This window comes from Protopterus annectens, chromosome 2.part2 (genome assembly GCF_019279795.1).
Source record: "Protopterus annectens isolate FY-2018-M chromosome 2.part2, PAN1.0, whole genome shotgun sequence".
Taxonomy (NCBI): Eukaryota; Metazoa; Chordata; order Ceratodontiformes; family Protopteridae; genus Protopterus; species Protopterus annectens.
In genome coordinates, this window is record NC_056730.1 from 950,930,927 (window position 1) to 950,952,552 (window position 21,626).

Genomic DNA, 21,626 nt, shown 5'->3' on the forward strand with positions numbered 1-21,626 from the left:
CTGTGAGTGTTTGAAAGGAGAAGGGGAAGATGGGAAATGGAGACATCTGCAGGGTAGTTACAGACTCCCTGTTTGTCAGGAAAAAACTGTCTTTGTTGTGAGGGTGCCTGTAAACCCCTAGGCTTCTGTTGTCTCTTGCCTTCTCTGGAAGACTTACTGGAGGAGTGCTGGATATGGCTATCGATGAAAACAAACAAATTAAATACAATTACCAATTTAAAAAAAACAACTACCCACATCTTTAATACTCCAGCTTCATATTGTTTTAACTTTAAAACTGGTTTAACTGACATTGCTTCATTTAACCCTGGATACATAGTAGCATTAAGACAGAGTTACCATCTTATTTCACAAGCATTAAGATGTTCTATAATAAACCCTGTTTTTTATTTGATCTACTGCTACAAAGAAATATGTATGATCTTCCACTTCTTCTACGTGTTTAAACAATGCATTAGTGGTTTTCTTTTTTCTAATATCCAGTATTCTGTTTTTTAACCTCCTAGAGGTTTTTCCAATACAAAAGGCTGGGCATAAGGAACAAACAGCTATATAAGCCACACCTTCTGAATCAGAAGAAACATGACCATTCACAGTGAATTCTTTACCTTTAATTTCAAAACTATCTGATGCTAATATATATGGGAATTGTGCACAATGTCCACATTTAAATTGGGCATATCTTCTCATTAGATCACAACTTGACATCCAAGGATCACAGCCAGCCAATAAATTTAATGCAGATGGTGTGTGTGTGTGTGTGTGTGTGTGTGTGCGCGCACGCACAAGGTGTGTAATGGGCTGCACTGCACATGTCTGATGGTAAAATTGTGGTTATTACTTGTGTATTTGCATGCCTTCTTGTTTATCATTTGGGTCACAGCATATATATATATGCAATTTTTATTTTTTTCAGGCCAATGAACTCTGTGTATCTGATTAGATCACTGGCGTATTTTTTATTTGAAGAGAACCAAAATTAATCATTTTTTCAGGGATGTTGGGTGAAACTGATAATGAAAATAACTTGGATAAGATGAACACAACAGGAACTATAATTCAGTATTGGAGGCACACACTTAATAATGACATTATTCCAATGCTGATACAATACCTCATTAAACTCACACCATGAGTTAGGATGCAATGTACCTTCTGCTAGCCAGCAAAATATGGTAGGCATCCACACTGAAAACATAACTGTGGGATAAAAAGGGCTTGAGCTACTGAAGAATATTTACAAAAGTTTATGAAAATATGAAATATTTCCATATTTATATTAATAAATGAAAACAATGTGGTAATACCATGTCAGGAAAGGTCTATGCATGTAGTAGGTGTTAGGAAAACAAATTATGTTAAACACACTTGGATAACAAAACAAAATAACTTTTACTATTTATTTGAGTTATTCTATATTAATATCATTCAGATATTAGCGATAATAAAGCAGATCATAACCAGAAAATACACAAATTAAAAAATTATGTCTTATTTCTTAATTTTTGTGTTTTCTGGGTTTGGTTTTGAATATTCACACACACAGACGTTGGTGAGCTGTTGTTTTTGGAAAATTAGATCATGTTACAGGAAGCAACGTGTCATCTGCATGATGACAGCATATGGTGGATGCTCTCAGTGAATGTATCATAGTGGGATATACAGGGCTTCAATTAAATGTTTAATATAATGAAAAATATGAATAATTTTACATGATAACATCGTTAAAGCAAATAACGGGCCCTGCATAAGCAGCTGGTGTTAGAAGAAAAGATTAAGGGACTCACTCATATGATGCAGGCACAGACCCATATATAAGTGTTTGTTTGAGGAACACTGTATTAATATTCAAAGTATTCTAATACTGTGATGAATATCCTACAAATGGTAGGTCTTGTGTGATGGACCAAGATACCATCTAAAAGCTGACATGACTCACTCAGCATTCACAATGAAGCACTTACCGAGGGGTATACAGGACTTAAAGTTATTAAGGAATGTTTGTGAAAGCTCATGAAAATATGACATTTATATTAATTATTCAGAAATACTACGTGGTAGTGTCGTGTTGCAGGTGGCATATGCAGGCAATGGCTGTTACTTAAAGTTAGATAATAAAGCATGGTGGCTAAATGTGTTGGTGCAGTAGTTACAACTAGTAGCAATATCTCCGTAACTGCATTAATAGTGCAAAAGCTATGTTGTCTAAGGATTTACAAATGCTGCCAGCTTAAATACAGCATGATCACACTTAATTTTGCCACTATTTGCCATTTAACATGCATAGTTTTGGAAACAAATTCTGCTGCAAGAAATATTGTGAAAATATCATATGTTCACTCAATTTTAATCACTAGCTGCCATCTAACATGCATAGTTTTGTAGACAAATACTGCTGTACAGAAATATTGTGAAAATATCATATGCATAACTGCCATTAACTGCACAACATCACAAAACACTAGGGTGCTACCCAGTCTTGTAATACACAACTGGAAAGCTCCTGAACAATCTACTCACTGATATGTTGGGTCTGCCTTGTAACGTTACAGAAAAGTAACTTTTTGTTTGGCCATACTACTACTAATTTTTATCGAGTGAAATGCTATTTTTCCTTCACAAGTTTGTAATATTAATTCAGTTTCATCAGGTATACTTATGATACTAATGTCATTGTGTACCCCTTCTTGTAACGCACACTGCTATTACAGATCATGGCTGTATGCAGCTTCTGTAGTATAAGAACGGATTCCCTCAGCCCTCATTCTTCAACTGTGCGACCTTGAGCAGGTCACTTAAACAAAAATTATTTCTGGGTCACTCCTGATGAGGGACTGTCCCCCCAGTGGCCTACAGGTTAACGAATGGGTATTATTATTATACTAAGATGTACGCTTTTAATAGAGGGCATGGGAGAAAACCTCTTGGGAAGCAAATGGTTTACTGTCTTAAATGATTTCAGGAAGCAAGTGGATTAATTAGTTTCCTGTTGCTCTGGACTGAATGAGTTAACACATTACTTATGGAAACAAAAGAAAATATTCTCAAAAACGTACTTACATTTATTGTATTGCTAAATGTACAAACTGATACAGGTCTGTTTAACTCTGTATTCTATTGGAGAACCAAGGCAATGAGGATGGCATAATAGCATGTGAGCACTGTTTTACTAGGTCACTGACATATTATAAAAGCTATTAATTTTAAATGTCTTGCTAGCTTGCTATGCCTCAGGTTTCATGTACTGAAATCAACTCTTCCTGCTTCAGATAGTGCTATAATAATGAAATACAAAATGAGTGCAACACCCTCAAAACAGTGTTTATGGCCTAGTTTGCATAATCTGACCAATGAAAATCTTTCATAAACATTAAATTTACTGCAGAGGTATTATGTGATGTGCAAACAAACAACGACTATTAACATATGACATGTTAAACAGAAGATTACCTTGATGATATCTAGATTAATGAGATTCTTCCATCTTGACTCTGGCAGCAAAGACAATGTTACCAGTTGTTCTCCTAGCTGCTCAGGTGAGTCATATTCTATCATTTCTTCACTTATTTCTTCTTGAACTTCAACATCATTAACATCTAATCAAAGAAAAAAATCTGTTTCAGCAACTAGTTACCATTAAGTTGCTTTCAAATACATTGGAAAACAAAGCTTTTTCACTTGCTTTATTTGTAAAACTAGTAAAAAATGGAAAATATTAGCAATACAGCTGTAAGCCAAGCCAGTTAAGGAGTTCTGATGCTATTGGAAGCATTAAAAAAAACAAAAAAAAAAAAAACAAAACACAGCTAGACTCTTTCCATACCAGGTGATCAACAAAACTCCCGATTGGGTTCATCTTTATCCAGAAAGCTCCTGTGCATGCAGAACCAGTGCCAGCATACACCACTATATTAAACATAGGTAAAAGAGCACACTACATATACTCTCTTAGCTGCAGTAAGGGCCATAAAAAAATCTTCCATGTACAATGCTGTAAGGAAGCTGAAGCCACAGGCTCAAAAGGAGCCAGAGTCAATTTTCCAAGAACAAAATTAAGATCCCAAGAAGGTGGAATAGGTTTCACATTCTTACAAAACTGCTTGATCTCAAACCTAGAGGCCTGAAGAGGAGTTCAATTCACGGAAATAAGACAGAAACACAGGGATGTCCGCATAAAGTGGCTCCTGGTTACAAACAAGGCATCAAACAGAAAATCTCATCCATTTGGAAACAAAGGATTTCTTGGTAGTTGGTTTTCTGGCCTCCTGCAGAACCTGAGGCATGTCCTCTGAAAAAAGGGTGCCTAAAAGGGATCAAAACCCTATCACCCACAATGTGTGTTAAAACAGTGGACAAGTGACGTTGGATGAAAAAACCCTTATCTTATGTGAGTAGGTCTACCCAGTGAGGTAACTTGTGATAATTGCCCTTGGCTAGAAGCAGAAGAGGGAACCAATGCTGTCTGGGCCAAAAGGGAGTCACCAACAAGATAGTACAGTTGTATATACTTACCATAAATGTAAATGTTCGAGTGTATTCACTGTTGCAGTCATCACCTGTGGGTTTATCCCTGCTGTGGTAGCCCTCGACCGGCCCGAATACCAGTCAATGTTTTTCTGCGTCAGCTGCTGTCACCGGTAGACTGACGTCAGGTCGTCAGTGATATAAAGCAAGGCAGCTGACGCCATTACATCAGTTTTTCTTGCCCTAATCAAACAGAAGCCTCAAGAGATAAAACACAGAAGACATGGTGATGAAAAACCACCCCAAGAAGCTTATCTCTCCCAAAAGAAAGAAGATATAAGGGGGAAGGAGGGAGGGAAACCAGGAAGTGAATACATTCGATCATCTACAATTATGTAAGTGTACACAAATGTACTGTTCTTCGTGTTTCACAGTTGCAGTCATCACCTGTGGGAAGATTCCCAAAGCTGAAGAGAGGGATGGTAGGATAGTGAAGAGACCTAGGCAGGGGGTAAGGAGGCCCTGCAGTACTGCAGATGCAAACCCTGCCCTAGCCTTGGAGAAAAGAGGAATGTGATAATGCTTTGTGAAGGTATGGACAGAGGTCCAGGTGGCAGCTTCTAAGATGTCCCTGGTGGGGACTCCTCTGAGGAATGCTGTGGAAGTGGAGGCTGCCCTAGTGGAATGGGTGTGAACTGACTTGTGGGAGGTTTCCTACAAAATCTGTAGTAGAAATGGATACAGTGTGATATCCACTTAGAGACACAGTCTGCTTGGAGTTGGGCTTCCCCCCTCTGCCCCTAAGGCAAAACTGACAAAAAGTTGGTCTGTTTTTCTGAAGGGTTTAGTACGGTCAATGTAGCATCTGAGCTGCGTGTGCACATCCAGGGAGTGCAGAATTCTTTCCTCCTTGTTTTGATGGTTGGGGAAGAAGGTAGGCAGATGAATGGCCTGGTTGAGAGTCACATTAGATATCACCTTGGGCATAAAGGAGGGGTTAGTCCTAAGGTACACCCTGTCTGCATGGAAAATGATGAAGAGCTTAATGGCCATCAGTTCCTGCAGTTCATAAACCCTTCTGGGTGAAGTGATGGCCAGCAAAAAGGCAGTCTTCCAAGAGAGGAACTTCAGTTCTGCCGAGGTAGCAGGTTCAAAGGGGGGGGGGGGGTAGAGTCAGTTTTCGGCGTGGGAGGCCTAATGTGAGAAGCCCCTCTTAGGAATTGCTTAGCAAAGGGTGAGAGAACAATGGCTGGTCTGTGTTAAACTGAGCAGAAATGGCTGAAGCATGAATCTTAACCAAAGAGAAGGAGAGACCACTATTCAGCAACTCTGCTAGATATCCCAGGATGAGAGGGACAGCAGGTAGGGATGAACTGGCCCCTCTGGCCTGGCACCAGGAGCAGAATCTAATCTTTTTCATTTTCCTGCATAAGATCATCTGGTGCTTGGCCCTTGGCCTCTGTGAGAATGTCCAGCACCCGTTTGCTTAGCAGGGGCCCTTCCCTTACCTTGGGAGTATCAGCCATGCTGATAGCTTGAGTCTCTGCAAGTCTGGGTGTAGCATTTCCCCCTTGCTTCTGTCAAGAGGTTTGGGATCTGTGGAAGCTGCCAGGACAGATGAGATGTGAGGCTGTGCAGCAGGGGGTACACCAATGTTGCCTGGGCCAATCTGGAGCAATGAGAATGGCCTTGGGCCGCTCCTCCCTGATCTTCAAGAGTACCTTGGTAACAAGAGGAAGAGGGGGGGAGGCATACACAAAGAGGGAGTTCCAAGGGAAGGTTAAGGTATCCACCTTCCATGCTAGGTGGTGAAATTCCCTGGTGCAAAATTTCTTCAGCTGATGGTTGAGATGCGAAGCAAATAGGTCTACCTCTGGGTTTCCCCACACGAGTGGCTCTGCGGAAGATTTTTCTGTGGAGCTGCCATTTGTGGGGGTCCACAGTGTGTCTGATTAAGTGGTCTGCCAGCGTGTTGTTGATTCCTGGGAGGTATTGCGCTATAAAGTGTAATCCCATGGACAAGACCGTCAGCCAGAGGTTCATGGCCAGCCAGCAGAGTGGGTAAGATTGAGTCCCTCCCAGTTTGTTGATGTACCACATTACTGTGGTGTTGTCTGTTTTGACAAAGAGATGCCCTGGCCTGAGATGAGGCTGGGAGAATGTCGGAGCCTTCTGTACTGCAAGCATTTCCTTCTGGTTGATGTGCAAGGGAAGTTGTTGGGCATCTCAAAGGCCCAGGGTGCACATGCCCCCTAGGTGGGCACCCCAGGTGACTTTTGAAGCATCGGTGGTGAGGGTCTGGCCTGTTGGGTGGTGAAGGGGAGACCCTGTTTCCTGGCACATGCCTCTGCCCACCAGAGCAACTCTGCCCTTATACAGGGGATCAGAGGGAGGGAGGTCTCCAGAGGTTGAGAAGGATGGTACCAAAGGTTCCTTAGGTACCACTAAAGTTTCCTCATAAGCAGTCTGGTCAGAGGAATCAGAAGGATGCAAGAAGCCATGTACCAAAGGCTTGTAAGAACTTCCTTGCTGTGAGTTGACTTTGGGACGTCAGCTGAGTAAATTAGGGAGACAGGAATTTCTGCTTCTCTGGGGTTAGGAAGGCCATTTGGGATGCTGTGTTCAGCAGAGCTCCCAGGAAAATTATACTCCTGGAGGGACTCTGCTTTGATTTCTTCTCATTGATGGTGAATCCCAAGGAAGCAAGAAGGGTTTTTACGAAGAGTAAGTCCTGCAGGAGCTTTTCTTTGCTCTCTGCTTGGATGAGGCAGTCATCCAGATAGGAATAAATCTGAATGTTTTTCTGTCTACAGAATGCTATGGCCGGGGCCAGGCATTTGGTGAAAACCCTGGGAGCAGTAGATAAGCCAAAGGGAAGAGCAGAGCATTGAAAGTGCTGTGAGCCTGCTCTGAAACGCAGGAATTTTCTGCAGGACTCCCTTATGGGGATATGGAGGTATGCATCTTGTAGGTCCAGTGTCACTCCTCAGGCATTTTTTGTCAGCATAGGCAGCAGCTGCTGCAAGGTTAGCATTTTGAATTTGGGGACCACCAGGGAGGTGTTCAGAATGGATAGATCCAGGATAAGGTGCCAAGTGCTCTCTTTTCTGGGGAAAAATGAATAGCCTGGAATAAAACCCTTTGCCTGCTTGATTTGTGGGAACAAGTTCTACTGCCCCCTGGGATATGAGGGTTTAGACTTGTTTTAATCCCTCTGCTCACTGATTTGGAGGCAAGTCCGGGTACCCTTTGGGCTATTGGGAGTTCGTAGAAATTGAATTTGTATCCCTGAAAAATTATCTTTAAGACCCACTGGTCCTTGGTTACAGACAGCCAATTTTCTTTGCAGAGGGACAGCCTTCCTCTAAGCTTTTGGGTGAAGGGAGGGCGGGGGGGGGGGCACTGAGAGTTTTTGCCATAGCGGGATGGCTTACAACTCCTTTGCCTTAGAAGCAGATGTGGTCCACTGTTTGGTTCTCTGTTGTCCCAGCTGTAAGGACTTGGGTGGCCTGTCCCTGCGGGGCTTAGCTTGCCCCTGTCTGCTAGGGGCAGGAAAGGACTAGTACTTAGAAGGAAAGTTCCTGCTGAATCTAGGTGGTTGAACTTGAAAGAAATCCTTTACTGTTTGTATAGATTTTGCTTTGTCTTCCATTTTCTTAAGCACCTCTTTGCTTTTCCCCAAACAGGCGGTCTTTGTCCAAAGGTGCATCAATTAACTTAGCTTTGACATGAGCAGGTAGAGGTTGTTCCTTCAACCATGCATGTCTCTGAATGACACATCCAGACACTGCTGCCCTGCTAGAGGCTTCGAATGCATCATATCAGCAGTGTAAAGAATGCCTACTCACTTGACAAGAGGAGTGCAATAAATCTGCTAGCTCCTTAAAATTGGCACAATCAGGAAAAGTAGAAATCTTTTGCTTTAATAGTTCCAAAGTGCGCTGTTGATATTTTACCATATGGAACTGACAGTTGAGAGTCTGATAGCTAAAGGTTGTAGAGGTGTATACCTTTTTCCCCCATCTATCCAGAGTTCTGGCCTCTTTATCAGGAGGAATAGGGTTCTTTGCTGAACTCGCCCTGGCTCCTTTGGGGCCATGTTGAATGGCCTCCGGGTCTGCAGCAGGATTTCTGTACAGGAATTTGTGGGTATCTAGTACCCTGTAATACCAGTCAGGCTTACTGGGAGCAGAAGGAAGGGCAACCGGGGCTAAACTGGATTCAAGGAAAACATCATCCATCACATCTAAAACAGGGGGATGGCAAGAGGTCTGTGCTGAGGAAGGTCTAGAAATTCTCTCAGCCTTTTCTTGGATTGAGGGAAGTCCAAGATTCCCATTGGAAATGCTCCCTGGGGGTATGGAGGACTTTCCCAAAGGAAAAAATCTTCTGGTGGGGAGGCAGAACGGATGGATTCCTATGCATCTGAATCCTCAAAAGCAGTAAGAGGTTGCTGATCCTCTTCCAAGTCTGAATAATCGGATTCCTCAGAATCCTGTTCTGTCAATAATTTTGGAGAAGGAAGTCTTTTTCTTTTAGAAGAAGAGGCCTGACTGCCCCTGATAAGGGAAATAAGATCTTCCGCCATCTTAAGCATCTGGGCCTGGGATGGAGGGGCGGGAGGAAGATGGTGGCTAGAGGAAGATTTCCCAAGGGGTGGCCTGGCTTCTACACCTAAGAGAAGTTATCAGTCTGATATTAGCGGTAGTTGGGTGTGAAGACGTCAGTTTCTGACTGGAATCGGTAGTGCAAAAGACATTCTTGGAAGCCGGTACCTGCCTAGTGGCTCTGGACCCAACAGAGGCAGCAACAGTCAAAGGCTATGAAGATGAAGAAGATTTCTGCAGCATACCAGACTCTGAAAGAGTCTCAGTAGAGGCCTGCACAGCAATCACATCGGGCATCAGGGGCTGCAAAAGCACCTCAATGAATTCTGGAGTACTGACTCCCTGTTTAGGAGAGGAGTCGTCGGAAGGTTTGGCCTTGTGAGGTCTGTCTCTATCCTTACGCTTTTTCAGAGGTTCTACTGATGTTTGGCTAACAGACGCCATATGAGAAAACGGGAGGATGAAAATAGCTACAAACAAAAGGAGCACTCCAACAAATAGTTCTCACGTTAAAGAAGGCACAGAACCGACAGCGGGCTACGTCGTGGTCCGGGCCCAAACAAGTAACACAGTAAGAATGGAAGTCTCGGTGTGGGTTTGCTTTCCACAGGCGAGACAATTGTTAACTTTTTCAGACATCGGCTAGTGCAAGAAAGAGAGATCCCCAACAGCGTACTTAGCGTTAGACATTTTCAGCTGTGATCCGAACTCTGGTAGTGACCGACTGACACACTTGCGAACTGCTTCTGCTATGGGCTCCATGGCAAGAAAGACTGATGTAATGGTATCAACTGCCTTGCTTTATAGCACTGATGACCTGACGTCAGTCTACAGGCGACAGCAGCTGAAGCAGGAAAACATTGACTCTGGTATTCGGGCCGGACGAGGGTTACCACAGCAGAGATAACACACAGGTGATGACTGAAACAGTGAAACGCGAAGATCATTTCGAGGGATTCTTCCTCTATCTTGAGCAGGACCATCCGAATGAAAAGAATCAGAGGGAAGCTGTAGAGAAACACACTCTTTCAGGAAAAAGAGGGGCTTGTCCACCTTCTAAGCCAGAGAACTGCTCAGGAAGTTATGTTCTATATATATATATATATATATATATATATATATATATATATATACGTCACTTGCTCTGAAGGAATAAATATATATATATATATATATATATATATATATATACACACACACACACACACACACACACACACATATATACAGCCTAAAGAGTCACTTGATCTTAGACATCTATATCCCTAACCATGCCCCCCCCCCCCCCCCGCTTCTTAATGTACCACATATTACTGTGGTATTGTCTGTAAAGATGCTAAGAGGCCCTAGAAGAAAAAGAAAATGAAAGGCCTGAAGTGTGAAAAGGAGAGCTCTCATCTCTGACATTGATATGGTCTGACCTCTGATGAAGGGGGCCAGAGACCCTAGACCTTGAGGGGACAGAAAGAGGCTCCCCACCCTGTACGAGGCATCGGAAAAAAGTTTGAGCGGGGACTGGAGGCTGAAAAGCAAGTCCCAGGATGACAGACAGCTGATGAATCCACCACTGAAGCACAAGTTTGAGGCATGAAAGAAAAGGGACTAGAAAATCTACAGGATGACAGTGCTGGAGCCAGACTAACTGGAGGAACCACTGTGGTTTTTCTCATATGGATTCTGGCTAGAAGTATCACAGAAACAGTGGAGGCCATGAATCCTACAGCCCTGAGAAATTCCCTGACTGCAACTGAAACCTGAGAAAGACATGACTGAAAAAAGGCAGTCAGAGAAAGAACCTTGGAAGGAGGCAGGGAGGCCAGCAAAGGGATGGTCTGAATCCTGCAACCAAGAAACATGTGACCTTGAGAAGGAAGCAAAGCTGATATCTGGAAGTTTTATGGTAAACCCCAGGCTTTGTAAGCAGCAAACAGTACAGTGAAGGTGTTATAGCAAGGTCTCAGGGGAGGATGACTGAACAAGATCATCGTCCAGATAAGGAATGATCTGAACTCCTCTCATCCTGCAAAAAGCATTCAGAAGAGTGACGCACTTGGGGAAAACCCTTAGAGCAGTGGAAAGACCAAATTGCAAAACAGAAAACTGAAAATGCAAGAAAGGAACAGAGAAAAGTACAGTTTTGTACCTACCATAAATGTAGATGTTCGAAGATCCACATTGCTGCAGTCCTAACACTTGGGTAGTCCGCTGTCCCAGTCGGCCCGAATACCAAAGTATATGGCTGACGTCGGTCAAGGCGCATTAGTCTGACGTCAGGACGTCAGGGTACAAATGCGCATGACCGACGTCATATCCTCAGTCTTTTCTTGCCCCAGATGTCAGAAGACCCTAAAAAGATAAGGCTAAAACCAAAAACACCACACACTCCTGCACCAAATATATATACAATATATACAAATTTACAAGAGTATAACCTCACCCACACAACCACCCCTAACACAGAGGGAAGGAGGGAGGGTTTGGACTGCAGCAATGTGGATCTTGAACATCTACATCTATAGTAGGTACAAAACTGTACTATGTTCTTCATACCACATTGCTGCAGTCCTAACACTTGGGTAGAATCCCAAAGCAGAGGTAAGGGAGGCTGGCAAATCATAAGGAAGCAGGAGCTGACAACATGCCCTGCAAAATAGCCGTGGCAAAACCAGCCCTAGATTTAGAGTAGAGAGGAAGGTGGTAATGCTTAGAGAAAGTATGCACTGAACTCCAAGTAGCTGCCTCCAAAATATCCTTAGTTGCCACCCCCTTAGAAATGCTGTTGAAGTGGCAGTAGCCCTAGTGGAATGAGGCCTAATCCCAGCTGGAATCTCCTTGCCATGATGGGAATAACAAAATGCAATGCAAAACCCAATCCACTTAGAAATAGTTTGTTTTGACACAGGCTTGCCCTGAGAACTCAAAGCAAAAGAAACAAACAACTGCTGAGACTGCCTAAAATCCTTAGTCCTGCTTAAATAATAACGCAACTGCCTGTGTACATCTAAAGTGTGCAAAATCTTTTCCCCCTTATTTTGGGGATCTGCATAAAAGGTAGGCAAATGAATAGTTTGGTTTAAAGCCACACTAGAAACCACTTTAGGCATAAAGGAAGGATTAGTACGTAAAGATACCCTATCCTTATGAAAAATCAGGAAAGGCTCAACCGCCATAAGGGCCTGCAATTCAGACACCCTTCTTGCAGATGTAATGGCTAACAAAAATGCAGTCTTCCATGACAAATATTTCAATTCAGCAGTAGCTGCAGGCTCAAAAGGTTGTAGAGTGAGTTTCTCCAACACAAAATTGAGGTCCCAAGCAGGAGTAGGAGCTCTACGGGGGTCTTATATTCTTTGCCCCTCTAAGAAACTGCTTGAACAAAGGATGAGAAAACAATGGTGGGTCACAATCATAGTGAGCTGAAATTGCTGCAGCATGAATCTTAATGGAAGAGAAAGACAAACCTTTGTCCAATAACTCAGTAAGATATTGAAGAGCCACACTCAAATTTGGCTCAGAAACATCCAAATCCTTTGCTGCACACCAAAATAAAAATCTCTTCCATTTTCCTGCGTACACTTTCCTTGTACTAGGTCTTCTGGCTTCCATAATTACATTCAAAACTTGTTGAGGAAGCTGAGACCTGCTATGGTTCAAAACAGAATATGCCAAGCTGTTAGATGAAGAGAGTGAAGCTTGACATTGAGCAGACGCCCGTCCTTCTGAGACAATAGGTGTGGAATCAAAGGTAAGGGCCATGGAAGCTTCCTTACCAGACTCCTCAGCAATGGGTACCAGTGCTGCCGAGGCCAATCTGGAGCAATTAAAATCATCCGTGGCTTGTCCTGTCTGACCTTTAGAAGTACCTTTGGGAGGAGAGGCAGAGGTGGAAAGGCATACACATGAAGATTTTTCCAACTGAAAGAAAGAGCATCCACTTTCCAGGCTGTGTGATGAAACCTTTTCGTGCAAAACTTTGGCAGCTGGTGGTTTAGTGGAGAAGCGAACAGATCTATGTCTGGAGTTCCCCATGACACTGTCAATGTCTGAAATACATGAAGATCCAGTTTCCACTCGTGGGGATCCATGATTTGCCTGCTTAACACATCTGCTAAGGAGTTCTGAGCTCCTGGCAGAAACCTTGCTTGAAGATTCAGCTGCAAGCTTAACGCCGTCTCCCACAAAATCATTGCTTGCCTGCATAGAGGATAAGAATGTGTTCCCCCTTGTTTGTTGATGTACCACATGACAGTTGTGTTGTCTGTTAGAATCAACACCTGCCCTGGAAGAAGTAAATCCTTGAAAGCCAGTAATGCAAACTGGACTGCTAACATCTCCTTCATGTTGATATGTAGATGCTGCAGTCTGGCAGGCCACTTGTCTTGTATCCACTTTCCATTCAGATGAGCTCCCCAAGCTGTGTCTGAGGCATCTGTCGTTAGAATCTGACTCGCCTCTGGCCGGGTCACAGAGAGTCCCTTGTTTAGGTGACATTCCTGAGCCCACCACAAAAATTCCTTTTGAATGCAAGGTATTATTTGAATGACAGTGTCCAAATCCTGGCAGTGCTGTGTCCATACATTTTTGAGATACCATTGTAACTTCCTCATATGCAGTTTGGCATTGGGAAGTACCAGAATACAAGATGCCATGAACCCTAAGGCTTGAAGGACTGTCCTTGCAGTCAGCCCGGACTGATGAGATAGTTGATGGAAGTAAAGAGAAAGATTCTTTTGTTTGTCCGGGGTTAAAAGGCCATCTGGGTTGCTGTATTCAGTCTCACACCCAGAAAGCACATGTCTTGAGAGGGTACTAGACTGGACTTTATTTCGTTCACAGAATACCCTAGGCATCTTAGCACTGTTATCACATATTCCAAATGCTGAAGAAGCACATCCCTTCCTTGAGCCAGAATCAGGCAATCGTCCAAATAAGGATAGATTTGTATTCCTTTTAGCCTGAAGAAAGCTATCACTGGAGCCAGAACCTTTGTGAATACTCTGGGCGCAGTAGATAAGCCAAAGGGCAATGCAGAGAACTGATAATGAGAATTCCCAGCTCGAAAATGCAGATACTTCCTGCAAATTAGTCTGATAGGAACATGAAGGTAAGCTTCCTTGAGATCCAAAGTTACCATCCAGTGATCTTTGCCCAGCAGAGGTAAAAGCTGTTGTAACGTCAACATTTTGAACTTGGGAATGTCCAGATAAGTGTTGAGGATAGACAGATCCAAAATTGGTCTCCACGTGTTCCCCTTTTTTGGTACTAGGAACAGGCGAGAATAAAATCCTAGGCCCCTTTCTGGCACAGGAACCGGCTGAATGGCCCCTATTTGGAGCAACAGAGAAATTTGCTTGTGAGCTTCTTTCCTTTGTTGAGGAGGAATGTCTGGCATGCCTTTGAAAGGAGGCAAGGTATGGAAATAAAACCTGTAACCGTGGTGAATGATATCCAATACCCATCTGTCTTGGGTAATTAAACTCCAGTTTTCTTTGAAAAGTGCCAACCTTCCTCCCAAAGGTGCTGCCAGACGAGAAGATTCTGGCAGCTGAAAAGGCAGGTCATTGTGTCTGTTTACGAAAGGACTGACCCCTGCCCTCACCAGAAGACTGAGCAGGTGAACTGCCTGTTCTAGGCCTAAAAGAACCTTGAGCTCTGCCTCTACCACGTCTAGACCTACCCCTAGACTGGGAATCATAAGCAGGATATGTCCACCCCTTGGTAGGCCAATTTCTACTAAACTTCGGAGGCTGAACCTGCAAAAAATCTTTAACAGTCTGCATAGACTTAGCCTTGTCTTCCATTTTCTTTAGAACTGCTTCCACAGGCGAACCAAACAACACATCAGATTGTAAAGGAGCATCTAAAATCCTTGTTTTCACATGCTCAGCTAAATTCTGATCCCTCAACCAGGCGTGCCTGCGAAGAACCGAACCAGTGGCAGCCACCCTCAAAGAGGCCTGCACAGCATCAAAACCACATTGCAAAGAATGCTTACCCACCTGTTCAGAAACATGAACTAAATCCTGCAACTCTTTACACTCAATACCTTCCGCCAAAGCATCTACCTTAGACTAATTGTGAAAGGAGATAATTTTGGTATTTCAACATGTGAAACTGGCAATTCAAAGCTCACATGGCCAAAGTGGAAGAAGTATACACTTTCTTTCCCCATCTATCCAAAGCCCTAGCCTCCTTATCTGGAGGAACAGGATTTTTAACAACAGAAGCCTTAACACCTTTAGGCCCCTGTGAAACAGTTTCTGGGTCTGCCCTAGGACTCTTAAAAGATACTTATGAGCTTCAGGCACCCTATAATATCTATCCGGTTTAACTGGAGCAGGAGGCAAAGAGTCAGGGTTCAGAGAAGCCTCTGCAAAAACATCCTCTACCACATCTAGAACAGGAGGTATAGCTAAAGGCCTATGCTGGGGTAGAAACAAAAATTCCCTAAGCCTTTTCCTGGAATCAGAGAAATCCTGACCTTCCCATTTAAAATGCTCCCTCATGGAATGAAGAGTCTCTGAAAATGAAAAATCCTCAGGAGGAGAAGCAGAAGGAGTAGAATCATCTACATCAGAATCAGAGTAAGGGGAATACTGCTGCAAGTCTTCAGTCAAGACTCAGAAGCATCCGAACACTGCTCAAAACTCCAAAGTTCAGGTTCCACCCTAGGCCTCTTATCAGGAGGGGGCATAGAACCTCTAATCATTGTAATCAAATCTTCTGCCATCTTAAGCATATGCTTCTTAGGTACAGACCCTGAAGAACTAGGGGTAACTCCTGAAACAAAACCTGGCCTGCCCCTGGGAGAAGCCTTGGAAACAGCAGGGGAGGGCCTAACCACCTTGGGAAGGGAAGGAAGAACAGCTACCTGAGAAGCCCCTTCCGCCTGGCCTACCTCCTGAGAGGTCACATCTTGCAGTAATAAAGTCTCTCCCTGGGATTCCAAAGAAATTTCTGGCTGAACCCCTGGCTCCACTGAGCCCTCTAAAGAACCGACGTCCGGGACGGACGGTTCTTCCAGCCTAGGCTTTGCTGTTTTGTCCTTGCGCTTTTTTGACGAAGCGGGCGTCGGAGCATCCGACGGCATTTTATAATTACACCGCTTCCCAAAAACTAACCTAGCACAATCCAATCTTCTCTTTATAGTGCGTTTGTTAAATCTAGCACAAGAGCGACAGCCAACAACGTCGTGCTCAGGCCCTAAGCAAGGTATACACAAGGTATGGTAATCCCTATGAGGTATCTGTTTCCCACAAGAAATACAGTTATTCACTTTTTCTGACATCCGGTAAAATACTGAGGCAAGAAAAAACCAAAATAATCCCCAACGGGGTACTTAGCCAACTTGGATTCGGTCTGAAACTCCGACTTCGGAAAATCTCAGAACGCCAACCTGCACTTGCAAAACTGCTTCTGCATCGGACCATGCGGCAAAAAAGACTGAGGATATGACGTCGGTCATGCGCATTTGTACCCTGACGTCAGACTAATGCGCCTTGACCGACGTCAGCCATATACTTTGGTATTCGGGCCGACTGGGACAGCGGACTACCCAAGTGTTAGGACTGCAGCAATGTGGTATGAAGAACATCTCAGACTTCCTGAAAAGGGGATGAACACGGATGTGAAGATAAGCATCCTTGAGATCCAGAGAGACCATGAACGCCCTGGGAAGAAGAGGAGGAAATAGGGTCTGAACGGATAACATTCGTAAGGAAGAAATCTTCAGGAAAGTGTTGACCTGAGAGAGGTCTAGAATGGATCTCCAGGTGCCTTTCTTCCTGGAAACTAGAAACATTCTGGAATAAAACCCTTTCCCTCCTGGGAAGGGGGAACAGCTTGAATGGTTCCTTGAGATAGAGGGTCCTGAAGTAGTTCTGGAAAGAAAGAAGGCCGTTTCTGAGGAGGTTGAGGGATGCCCTGAAAGGGAGGAAAGGATCTGCACACCATGAAGTTTCCCTGACGGATGACGGACAGAACCCGAGAGTCTTGAGTGATTCCTAACCAACTGGGAAGGGACAAAGCATGACGAAGAAATAAAGGAACCTGACTGAGGAAAGAGGAAAGCAGACAATTAGCTGGAACCGGGTTAGTCTTAAAAATGGAAGTTTCTGAGAAGTATCTAGTAGATTTAGCGAATGGAACCGGCCTAGAACCCTTTTTGCCTTTGGGGGGGGGGATGAGGCTGTCTTTGTGAACAAAAGCAGATTTAGAGGGATAATTCCTTTGGAACTTGGGAATAGGAGAAACAAAAATGTGCTTCAATTCCTGTAAGTCTTTCCCCTTTTCCTGCAGAGACTTAAAAAGCACAGCAGCTGCAGAACCAAATAAGTTATTATTAACAAAAGAAACATCCAACACTTTAGCTTTAATGTCACCAGGCAAAGGCAGGGGATGAAGACAAGATTAGCATCTCAGAAAAGAACCAAAAGCAGCAGCTCTAGAAGAGGCATCGGCTGCATGGTATCTGCATTTTAGCCCACTAAAGAAAGGGCCAAGGACTTCCCTTCAGAATCAGGAAAATCAGAGACAGCTCAAGAAAGACAGGGTAAAACTACCTGGTCACATGGGTCTGGTAATTAATAGTCCAAAAGGCCAAGGTGGCAACAGTATATACTTTCTTGCCCAGCCATACCCTGTTTCTACTGTCCTTGCCAGAAGGAAGCAGTTTAGTAGACGGGAAAAGCTTAGAAGATTTGTCAGAACAAACACAGAGGGTCAGCAGAAGGACACTTGTAAAGAAACTTGCAGTCATCAGGCACCTTGTAAAATCTGTCAATTTTCTTGGGAGCTGGAAGATGAGAGTCTGTGGCCACAGAAGCAGCACAAATTGCATCTAAAAGGGCAGCCAAGACAGGACGAACAGCAGAGGGCTTGGGGGACTCCATCTGGAAGACCTCATAATACCTTACCTGACAGCAGTCTCATTTAAAGTACTCCATCATACAAAAAATTAGTATCTCCAGAACAAAGTTCTTCAAAAGGAGAGTCTCTGCTAACAGATCTCCTCTCCAGAGGCAAAAATCTAAAGGAGAAGGGGATCGGAGATTAATACACCAAAGACTCTTCCTCAGAATCCAATTCCTCATCAGAGGAGTCCTGCTCTCTGGGCTTTTGAGTAGGGTACAGGACCAAGGAGGAGCAAGTACAGAAACTCCTCGGGGAGGCATCAATGCAATAAACTCCAGGGTAAAATCCTGCCATTCAAGCTGGGGACCTTTCGAAGCAGGGGAAATGCACTTAGTTTTTGTTTGTTTCTTTTGAGGAACATTTGCTCTAAACATCCTAGCAGGTTAGACCCTTGCCTACATTCAATTAACATATTAGGAAATCTCCTCAGTAACAAGAATCTGCAAAATCCTTCTCGGACCCAATGAAGTGATCAGCTGAGGTTCCCCCTCAACATTGGGAATGGAAGTCTGCATACCCTTGAGGATGTGAGAGAAGTCAGATCCATGCTGGCCTCCGATAAGGTAATAGTAGAGGAATCCGTCATAACAACCAGGCAATCCTCTGGGCCTCCACCAGCCTCAACAAAAATGTTTGCGGAGAGGTGGGACAGCAGCCGAATCAGGCCTGACTTTTTCTTGGCTGGTGGCTGACCTTTTGGATGGGAAGATTCCTCCATCACACCCTGTGCCAAAAATTTAAGATGTTCATTCTTCAGGTCGATGGACAAAGACAGACAACTACGCAGGGTCTTAGGGACAAATGACTGTCAGACAGAACACAGTGTATGGTTTTGAGAAGCACCCAAACAAAAAAAGGCACTGCTCGTGACAATTCTTATAGGTAATCTGCCTCCCTCACTGACATATTCTCTTTCTGGATGACATGTAAACCCACAACACTGAAGAAAGAAAGGAGAAGATACAAAGAAATCCCAACAGGGCACTTATCTGAAACATGGCTTGGTCACCAGCACAGAAGAAGGAGCATTCAGACCAATGTTCAATGATGGCATCTGGACTGGCAGCAAAGAAGTTCTAGGTATGTATGCCTATGCATCATCTTTATGTCCTATGCCTTGAGTGGGGAGCATAAGTGTGACGTACGTCTATAAAATTCTAAGGCTTTGGTATACTGACCGACACTGGGCTACCCTTGGCAGTGAAGCGCTTTAGTTAAGAATACTGTAACAGTGACATGGAAGGACATCAAGTGAGAGTTATACAACTCATCCAAAGTTTTGAACATATCAAGATTATGGCTGGGGGTGCAGCTGGATTTTAAGAGAAGGACTGGAGATAAAAAGTGATGCATGAAGCATCACCTCCCTCAAAACGAACTTCTTACCATTTCTAACATGTTTTCCTCTTTATTTACAGATTATCTGCTAATGAGATTATTAAGTACTCTTGACTTATTCTCTAAAACGTCTGCTCAGCTTGACTTGTCTGATGTAAATATGTATAAACTCACTGAATTTTTTAATCATGTAATTCAAATTTTAAATTTTTTTCCTTAAAGATTCAAATTGTAATTCTTATTTCTTAATGTATACTTTAATTGCATCTGAGTGTTTGTTTTTCTACTTGATCTTTCTTGTAATTTGTGGAGCTTTTCTCTCCGTGCCTCCACTGAAAAAGGACTTTGTCTCAGTCGGACTAACCCTGTCAACAAATGCCAAATGAATGCCAAATGAATAACAAATGAAGTGTTTATTATACTTAATGTGCTATGATGGGTCAATGACTGAACTAAATTCCAAGCAGTAAATCTGCTTGAATGGAAGAAGATGATGTACAGAAAAAAGCACGGGAATAGTAAGCAGAGTCCTGAAGCACAGATGCAGCAAAAAAGGTCCGACTCCTGGAATCATAATAAAGACAGTAATATCTTGCTACAGCACAGACATCTGGAATAGGGACACTTCTGAAGTAATCAGTAATATGTGTAGTGGATTGGCATTTGACCACAGCATTTTCCAATGGGCAGTGAACTGCATAACATTAAAAGACAATCCAGTTGGCAATCTACTAGGAAAAGTTTGATTGGTAGTGGTCAGGTCTTACATCCTAAGAGGAAGTAAACAAAGAGCTGGTCTACCTTTTTAAACTCTTGTGACAATTACAGGTAAAAACTGATCTGGAAGCACACATCCAGGCTGTGAAGGGCTCTCTTCTTATTCAGAAATTAAACACACAAAAACAAAAAACAGTAAGAACAAAAACAAAATACTTTGGAAACCAATCCAGAGAGAAATCTGCTGATTCTGAGGGTATCCACTCATTTTGGCAGACCAAATTCATCATTTATTTTGGGTTGGGAGGGTGGCCTAATGGTTAAAGTGTTTGCTTTACAAACACAAGATGCAGGGTTCGAGTCTCACAAGGGATAATTGGCTAGGTTTAAAATGGCTCGCAAGAGCAGTTAACTTAGTACTAACCTATAAACTCTTTTTCTCCATTTTCTACATGGAATCTGGGGTGTTGTGTCAAATATTGCCATCTCTTGATTTACTGCCTCTTTTCTACATTCTTTGACAGACATGCTAAACATTGGCAGATTTTTTCTCACACAATCCATCTAGTTCTTTGCTGGACATCTTCATTTCCTCTTGCCTTCTTCCTGTCTGTTCAAAATTATCACCACCAGATTGTCTTTTGCTTTCCTCCACATGTGCCCAAATTACTGTAATCTGTTCTCTGATCTTCTCTGCAATTGGAGCTACCCGAGACCTGCTCTGATGTACTCATTTGTCTGTCTGTTCAACAGTGAGTATCCTACCACCCATCTCAGGCACTTCATCTCCCTCACCTTTAGCTTCCATAACTGCTCTGCCTTCACTGCGCAGGTTTCTGTACCATAAAGTAGAGCTGGTCGCACTACTGTTTTGTACACCTTACTTTTCAGTTTCTTTGACAATTTTCTATAATACACAACTCTGACACTCTGTGCCATTTGGCTGCAGCTCCTGTGATTCTAGCTTTAACCTCCTCATTCTGTCTTCCCTTCTCCTCAACAACCCCTCCCAGACACTTGAAGCTGTTAACCAGTTGCACTGTTTCCCCTTCTACTTTAATTCTCAGCTTCTTCCGATTTCCTCCATTTGCTGTCTTTACAATTATCTTATCTGCACTCAGTTTCATCCCGTATAACCTCGGTTTTGGATTCTACTCTCCTTTCCTTTGAAGTTCTTGCTCACAGTCTGTAATGACACATCATCTGCATACAGCAACTTTATCTAGCTGTCCCCTCAAACTTGCTTGCTAATGTTGTCCATCACCAGTATAATGAGTAGTGGGCTTAAAGCTGAAACCTGATGCACACCAACTCCCACTGGTAACCCTTCTGTGAGACTGAACACTGTTCATACTTGTTTCACTGGGTCCTTGTAGATGGCCTGCACTAATTCAACCAATGTTTCTGGGACTTTAAACCAATGAAGAATTGCCCAAAATAAGCTTTTTTGGGACCTTGATGCATACTTTCTCCAAGTCTAAGAAATCCCAGTTGAACTCACTCCTTATCTCTAGCTTTTTATCACTATATGTCTCACTGCAAACACTGGGTCAGTTGTGCTGCATTCTGCTCTGAAACCTAACTGCT

The 21,626-nt window shown here is 43.3% G+C and overlaps 1 protein-coding gene across 1 annotated transcript in view; it reads right to left on the reverse strand.

Annotated features, from left to right (window-relative positions):
• The window catches only part of WDR36 (WD repeat domain 36), a 1,582,076-nt gene that overhangs the window by 251,268 nt on the left and 1,309,182 nt on the right, over positions 1 to 21,626 (reverse strand). Inside the window, exon 19 of the mRNA XM_044064266.1 lies at positions 3,451 to 3,596. Within this exon, the coding sequence (XP_043920201.1) occupies positions 3,451 to 3,596 (146 nt within the window). The remainder of the gene's footprint in view (positions 1 to 3,450; positions 3,597 to 21,626) is intronic.